Below are 8,817 nucleotides of genomic sequence, written 5' to 3'. Positions count from 1 at the left end.
TATTTGAAGAATTAACTAAATGAATAATTTTTATTAATACGGAGGAGATGGATTGTTTAAGTTTAGACTTTGGAGTTAGAGATATTAATATTTGTTTACTTGTATTTGAATATTAGCCTAGGTTGGTTTGGGAAGTCCGGGGGGTGGGGGGATGGGTTATAACATTGTGTAATATCTGTGATATATTTCTTTTTTTTTTTTTATGATAAAAACAATAAAATTTTATATTGAAAAAAAAAGATATAAGTGATATTATTGTTGATGCCACTGGATGACTGAAAAAGCTAAGGGTGCAAAAAAGAATATGTACTTCTTTGGTTATAAAAAGGTCTTTGATTATGCTGACTATGAAACTGTGGAATGTCTTTAGACTAATGAGAATTTCAGAACTCCTCATTCTCTTCAGGAGAAACCTATATGCAGGACAGAAAACCATAGTATGGATGGAACATAGAGAAACATGCTCCAGATCAGCAAAGGAATGACATAAGACCAAAGTAACAGGTATAGCAGCAAGCCTTAGAACTGACAATAAAAATATTGAAAAGGTGGATACTTTCTGATTTTAGGATCAACTATCAACAATTGTTTATATTAACAGTTGATGGAGGACAGGGGGACCCTGGTGTGCTAGGGGTCCATGGGGTTGTGAACACGACTCAGCCACTGAACAACAACAATAATTAAATATAAAGAAATAAATTTCAACTTATGGTGAAGTGGCAATGAAAGCCTTGGAAAAGATAGTCAGATGCTATGATGTGTCTATATCTACAAAGATCAGAATCATGCAGGAAACAGTTTTTCCCATGACACCCTACAGAAGAAAACATTAGATTCTGAAGAAGCAGGATAAAAAGAGAATTGATACTTTTGAACTTGTGGGCTGGAGAAGACTTTTAGTAATAGCATGGATAGCCAAGAAAACAAAGAAATGGATTGTAGACTAAATCAATTTAAAGTTCTCAGTTGAAGCACAAATTACAAGGCTCAAATTATCGTATTTTGAACATATTATGCAAAGAACTAGCTCACTTGAGAAGTCTGTAATACTGAGAAAGATAGAAGAAAAGATAGGAAGAGGATGACCAGCAGCAAAATGGATGGACTGAATTACAATGGTGATGGATACAGTATTGGAAGATATCTGTAGGACGGGTTGGGGACTGATCATCTTATAGTAGTTCTGTTTATGTGGTCACTAAGAATCAACACTAAGTAGATGATTCATAATAATAAACAAAGTGGATTCTATTTATTTTAGTGGAGCTTACTCCCACATAAACAGGGAATGATTACATTAGACTGAAGAAAATTTGTTTATTTCTCAAGAATATCTTGTTCTGGTATGAACACATTGGAAATTATTGAAAACTGGACTGAACATTATTAAGAATACAACTTGCCCTCTTGTCTTCTGCATACAATATCATTTGCTATAATTTATTTGAACATTGTATATAGTGGCATTTACAGTGATGGTTACTGGCTTCAAAATGGTATGATTGGGTGACCAAAACCCCACCCCCTTTTAATATGTGTCATCCCTTTGAAGTCAGTGACTGATGCTCCTGTTTTTATTATTTATTTTTGTAACAATCCAATTTTTCCTGTAATTATATTACATAGTATTTATCTATATTCTGCATGCTTTTACATTTAAGTTGTAAATTATTTACCTCAATTTCTGTACCGTACTTGTTTCGTAATTATAACTGCTATACACAGTTACAAAGTATATAGTTTTATATAGATTATTCAACTATATTATACCCAAGCATTATTTATAAAATGATACAGATAACAGTAAACAGATAAAAAAATAGAATTACTGACTGCATCAGATCTGGATTCAATAATAGAACACACAAAGAAACAAACAAACAGACCATCTATACAAAAACACATTTCTACCTCTCAGACTAAGGGTTGTGGAAAATGTTTTGAATTCAAACAGAGCTCAAAATCGGCATTTCAAATTCAAAACACTTCACATTCTAAATGTGAAGTGGCTATAGGAATTTCAAGGTTAAAAAAGAAAAAGAAAAAATGTAGTGTATATAACTATATTACACTAAAATATATTCTATTATATTTTATGTGTGTGCACTTCTGAACTAAAATTTACCATATGAAATGGTTCAATTGTTTTACTGATAATGTCTTGGATTCTGACTATCCAAAATTCCAAATTAATAGGTGACCTTGACTGAGTAAAACAGAGAAACTAAACGACAATAAATAATACAAATGCCAACATGGAAAATATTTATCTGTAATAATATAACTTACCTTCACATCCCTGTGAATTATATTATTATCATGACAATAGCGCAGTGCTTCCAATATCTGTCTCATGTAATGACTGCAAAACCAAACAAGCAAATAAGTTATAAACACTGTAAAGAAAAAATAGGCACAAAATTCAGGTTGTTTGGGCACTATATTTTAAAAATTCAAAATCATCAGGGTCTTTATTTACATTATACGTAATTTGAAGCCTAAGGCTATAACATTTCTCTCCAGAAACAAGTCCTGTAAGAAAAAAATGCTTCTGAATAAGTATGCATGATGTTATTTATTGGTCAGATTATATTCAGAGTTCTCGGAGCAAGATATAATCTAAACAATTCAATTCAAACAATTCAAACAATTCAAAATTCAACAGAACAATTTAATAAAAACATAAACATCCTTTTATAACAAAATATTAAAGCTGAAATTAACATACATTTCAATCATACTAAGATAGTTTAAAACAAGACATACACAAGCCAAAATAACAACATAAAGCCCTGGGGCAGGGCCCCCCAACCCCTGGTCCATGGACCAGTACCAGGCCGCGGCATGCCAGCAACCGGTCCATACAAAGAAGGAAAGCCCCATCCACAGGATGCAGGCAGCACACAAAACCTCTTTGCCTTGGATCCATCCTCTTTATTTCAAATGGTGGGGAACTTGATGCTAACCAGTTGTAGAATGGAAGGAAAACTTGCTTATGTGTAATTTTAACTATTTGAATAGTCATCTCTGTGTTAATAAAAATAGATAACTAGCAATAATCTTATTTTATAGAGGAAGAACAAGTACCTCATCAGAAGAGAAATTCAGATAAAAATATCTGGATAAAGACTGCATCTGCCCTGACTTAGTGTAATCCACATAATAATGACCTTTGCATAAATAAAGTGTAGAAGGAGTGCTCCAGATCCTTGGGAGAGTTTGGGGTAAAAAGATAGTAGAAGAAATTAAAAATAGTCAAAGTCTAAAACTGGAAGAAAATATGCAATGTCAACTCATAACTAAGAAATCAAGATATGGCACACCAATGAGCAAGGAACTGATCGCTAACTCAGCATGCTCACGTGAATTCCATCAAATTGCTACATTAAGTGAACAAAACTAACAACAGAAATTCAGGATCATTTCATGAGAACTACTTACAGCAAGAACTACTTACTTACTTGAAAACTAGTGATTAACTTAAGGTAAAAATTGTGAAGGCTTTTCAAGAAGCATTCCATGCCTAAATGACAGAATATTGGATCATCATCCACTGGTAAGGGTAGCACAAAATGTTTTTAAGTAAATATGTGTGGGGATAAAAGCCAAATCTATGACTTTAATGACAGAAGAAATTGAAAAACTACGTGCAAAGGAAAGAATCAAGTCATGTTCCTCATTGTTCAAAAAAAAATAATAATGGAAGAAACAAATGGTTAAAACAGTAGAATTTATCATTTCCCCATATACCTTGTGATAAATGGCTAGACACTCTAGTAATATGAAGTAAGTCCAGCTAATTAGGAGCAGAGAAAACTACAGTTGCAGCCAAAAATATTGGTGATCCTCAACTTTTCCTCAAGGAATCTTGATTTGCCATGAAATAAGTTCATTTACAGAAGTAAATGACATCACCCATTCTTTATTCCATAGTCCATAGAGCAGACACTTTGCTTTTAATGTATGACTTCACATATTATTGCACATAATAAAACAAATGAAAATGATATGGTATATGGTGTTGAAAATAGAGATGCCAATATTATAATGCCTTTATATAAATCAATGGTGCGACTGTATCTGGAATATTGTGTGCAGTCCTGGTCTCTGTACCTCAAAATGGATATAGTAGAGCTACAGAAGATTCAGTGGAAAGCAATTAAAGTGATAAAGGGGTGGGGCAGCTTCTCTATGTGGAAAGGTTGTGACACTTGGGGCTTTTTAGTCTAGAAAGGAGGTGAAAAAGACTGGACATTATTGAATTTTAACAATACTATGCATGGTATAAATAAAGTGGACAAGAAGAAGTTATTTTCTCTTATCCAAAATACCAAACCAGACATTACCCAATATTATTGAATACTGGAAGAATCAGGACAGAAAAAATGATTTTTTTTACATAATATGTAATTAAACTTTGCAATTCACTATCATAAAATGTGGTGCCGGCTGCCAGCTTGACTGACTTCCAAAAAGGTTGGACCAATTAATGGAAATAATGGGGGATCAATGGCTATTAGCTTGATAACAGTGTGATTGATTCTGAAAGCCATATCCTCTGAGAGTAGTAGGCTTCTTGTATAATTGATTACCCATTGTGAGAACAGACGACTGGACTAGATGCACCAGGGGTCTAATTCAACAAGTCACTGCTTTTGTTCTCATATGAGTTACATGTCAGGGAACTTTTGAGTCTGAAATCAGGAATTGATTTTCAGATCGTGCTCACCAAGAAGACCAAACAGCCTAGGAGGTCCCTATTATAGTAAAACAAAGGTGGGGCGCTTGACTATATCACAGAATTTCCAGAAACCCAGATTTATCACATGAAAGGCTTCATGCCCATCCAGTCACTGAGCCAACAGTGCTTAACTTTACTACTAATCTGATACAGGACATGGTAATTTCAGATAATATCTGGGAGTTTATCATGAAGGCAGAATAAAAAATCCCATGAATGCCTATCCATAATACCTCAACAAAAAGAGATTTCTTGGTGGTTACACAAGGAATATGTCCAACTGTTCACAGAACAGTCAGGACTTACTAACTCGGCCATCTATACCATAGGCACAAAACAGACTATATTAAGAGCATCACTCAGGATTCCCATGACAAAATCAGGCCACTGAGATGATGAAGAGATGCAGGCAATAGAGTTAATTTGACTCTCTAAAAATGACTGGGCTTCCCAAGTTATCTTAATATCCAAGTGTAGAGAAGAAGTCAATTTCTGTAAGGACTATAGGGAGTTAAATAAAAAACCTGAATCAGATTACTTCTTTGTGGTTCACATCAAAGGCCTGCTGGTACAGCCAGGGACAACTAAGTGCATTTCATTTCTGGACCTGATGAACAGGTACCCTTGGCAAAAAGAGATAATGGTTTTGTTTCCATTTAAATTCCAAAGATTGAACATTCCAAAAACTGGAAATAAGATGCTCACAGGTTTAAATTATTTTGCCATTGCACATTTAACATTTTCAGCCAACTGGGACAGCACCTTGAACATTAGAAGTAATGTTAAGATCAGATTTCTGAACTTGCTATCAAGAAAAGAAATGCCAAAGTGGTCTAAACCAAATAGTCTTGCTGGAAGAATGAAAAAACTATGGGATCAGATAATCTTTGGAAGCTGAAGCACAGACAATCCATGATTGGTCTGTACGTATAAAGAAAATCATGTACTGTGCAATCTTTCCTGGGGCTAGCTAATTACTACCAAGTGTTTGTGCTCAAATACAGGCAAATTTTAACAGTGTTATATTCAGGATCTTCAAGGAATGGATATTTCACAACCAAATCTAGTGTGGTCTGACAAATTACAGATAGCATCTGAGCAGCATTAAATAGTAGATATCCTCCATTAACTTCAATTTTGGACAAAGCGATTGTGTTAACAACTGATGCCTCAGAGTGAGTCACCACCTGAAGTTAATACAGAGCAAGCTCCTCATTTGGTGGAATTTCTGAATATGAAATTACCCAAACTACCAAACTACTCATTGGTCTGGGTTGGAGAAAGAACGTATATGCCCTTGAGAACTACATCACTATATGTAGGGCTAGGTTCACATGTTATTTTGAACTCAGAATTGACCCTGCAGCACTGAAATGGCTACAGGAAATTCAACAAAAGAAATGTGTATATTGTAGTTTCATCCTGCTGGTGTACAGTTTTAAAATTGAGTATATGAAAGGGAAGAAAACATAGTAACAGAAATATTTAAGGAGGACAAGTACTCATATGGAAGAGTAGAGGATGGTATCTAGTAATGGAGGATACTGTTTATTGATATATTGACAGGTCCAAGCCCAAAGACAATATAGCAAAATCTTGACAGCAGAGCAACTTTTCCAGGGAGGAGACAGTACATTCCAGAGAGAAGCTCAAATTAAGAGACTATATAGTTCTGAACTGGATTAGGCAGGGAGGGAAGAATCTCTCAGGATATATCTATCAGAAGCAGGGCTTTTCAACCTTTTCACCCATTGTACCACTTTTAGGATACGGCAACATCCGAGTACCACCAGTCGCCTAGCAAGGTGTCAAAAACTTGATGACCAAAAAAAAAAAAAAAAAAAAAGGAAAAAAGTGATAAAGTACAGGTAGTCCTCGACTTACAACAGTTCGCTTAGTGACTGTTCGAAGTTACAATGGCACTGAAAAAAGTGCCCCCCAAGCCACAGCCGAGCAAGACACCTGCCTGCCTGCCCGGCCGCGTTCTTCCTCCTGTCCGAGGTTTTCATTGTTGTGAGCATTTCTGTTGAGGATTGGCAGTGGGGGTGGGGTGGGGGGTGTTTGGGTTTTATTCCCCCCGTCTGCTGGGTGGTTGCAGCAGGTTTTGGTCACTTCATATAACCCTGGGACACTGTGACCGTCATAACTATGAATCAGTTGCCAAGCATCTGAATGTAAATCACAAGACCCTGGAGATGCTGCAACATTCCAGCTGATCGGCGCTTCTTCTGGGCTCAGTAGAAGCACCAGGATCAGCACCGAGCTCCAGCTGGAGCCTGGCGCTTCCACTGAGCCCTGACAGCCCTGCAGCTCCAGCCATCTCTCGCTCAGGCTTGTGCAGTGCTGCCACCGGTTCACCTCATTCCCAACCCCCGCTACCACTTTTCTAGGATGGTCGCGTACCACCTGCCAGGTGCCAATGTACCACAGGTGATACCCGTACCACTGGTTGAAAAGCCCTGTATTAGAGTACTGGGTTCTATCCTAGAATCTCTCAGGATATATCTATTAGGGTACTGGGTCCTATCTAGAATCTCTCAGGATATATCTAGGGTACTGGGTTATAGTTTTAGTTTGGCAAAATTCTGTCCATTAGGTGTAAGCAAACAAAATATTGGAAATCAATCGGATTTTACTATTTCGTCTTTGAGTTGGTCTGTATAAAATAGACAATATCCCTCCATTACTAGATTCTCCTTTCCTACTCTTCTATACGAGTACTTGTCTTCCTTTAATCTTTCTGCCACTATGTTTACTTGCATTGAATACATGGATAATGGTTAGCTGAACTACTCCCTTTTCACTTGTGGCAAAAGGAAAAAAAATGGATCCCTTCTGAACACAGGCAGAAACTATAAATGAATGCTGGGAAAAAAGACCAGGGCTGTGTTTAATTTCTTTAGAAGCTTCTGAATTAACTTACTGGAATCCTCAGGGAAGCAAGAGGGTCCAGAATTAAGAAAGAGAAAATATGTTTGCAAAAATTGCTACTCTAAATGTTTGACTAGGAATGCTGCTTTTAAGGTATCATCTTTGGATTTTTTTAACTAACCTTTTATACCTCTGTATAAGCTCAGTAATTGTATGTTTACTTCAGTCTTTTATGCATAGTCTCAGGTTATATATAAAGACATAACTCCCCTTTAGAATCCTTTTAAATTCATAATAATTGTTTTGAAACTTCCTTCAATACCTTTCTATAATTCCTGCAGAATGCTAATTTGTGTTGTAGAAGGGAAAACTCTTGTGGCCTGAGAAGAGCACTGTACCTTCTTCTATTAAATTTTCTTTTGTGCAGTTCTGGAGAGGGAGGAACAATGGTTGTTGTTGTTCAATCACTTCCCTGTCCTCCCGTCTCCTGGAGTTTGTCCAGATTCATGTTCATTGCTTCAATTACACTATCTAACTATCTCATCCTCCGGCTGTTCCCTTCACCTTTGCCTTCAATCTTTCCCAACATCAGGGTCTTTTCCAATGACTCCTCTCGTCTCATCTAATTTTTCATTTAAAACTTTTAAGTTGGCAAATATTTTTTGCAAAAATGTCCAAGAAGGCTCTAATTTAAAAACATCTGAATCCCATTTCTCCTTTATATCTCTTTTCGGGGGGCATTGTAGATAATATATAATGTAAAACAGTCAAAGTACTTAATTTACTGTTGATTTGATTTTAATATAATACAAATCTCTCTTATAGCCAAGCTCCTCAGCCTAGTGTAAACATTTTTGTTTCAAGGACAGAGAAAATGGATATTCCATAACAAAGTTACCACAGAAGCAGCTGAGATAATTCTTACAAGAGAGAGAAAAAAAAGAGAAAAATCCTGTCTTTTTAAAAATAGAACTCAGCACTCAGCCAGGGTATTAACAATTAAACTTCAAAAACAGAGTCATGTCTAAAAATATAAGCAGCAACTAGAAAAGATGGAGACCCAACCCTCTGGCTGTACTGAGAATTGCAATCCTCTAAGGCAGGCATGTCTTGCAATTGCAATCCTCTAAGGCAGGCATGACGTCGCGCAACGTATCGGGCCGATTTTGCCATTGCCGGCAATGGGGTGGGCACAGCTTCCA

At 36.4% G+C, this 8,817-nt stretch overlaps 1 protein-coding gene across 2 annotated transcripts in view; it reads right to left on the bottom strand.

Annotated features, from left to right (window-relative positions):
- The window catches only part of CASK (calcium/calmodulin dependent serine protein kinase), a 176,407-nt gene that overhangs the window by 93,901 nt on the left and 73,689 nt on the right, over positions 1 to 8,817 (bottom strand). For both annotated transcript variants that reach the window (XM_015814899.1, XM_015814900.1), the window contains exon 5: positions 2,293 to 2,365. In XM_015814899.1, coding sequence (XP_015670385.1) covers positions 2,293 to 2,365 — 73 coding nt within the window. The remainder of the gene's footprint in view (positions 1 to 2,292; positions 2,366 to 8,817) is intronic.

This window comes from Protobothrops mucrosquamatus, unplaced genomic scaffold (assembly GCF_001527695.2).
Source record: "Protobothrops mucrosquamatus isolate PMUCROS unplaced genomic scaffold, P.Mucros_1.0 scaffold294, whole genome shotgun sequence".
NCBI lineage: Eukaryota > Metazoa > Chordata > Lepidosauria > Squamata > Viperidae > Protobothrops > Protobothrops mucrosquamatus.
Note: the sequence above shows the minus strand (reverse complement) of the source record. Positions and strands in the feature narration are given on the sequence as shown.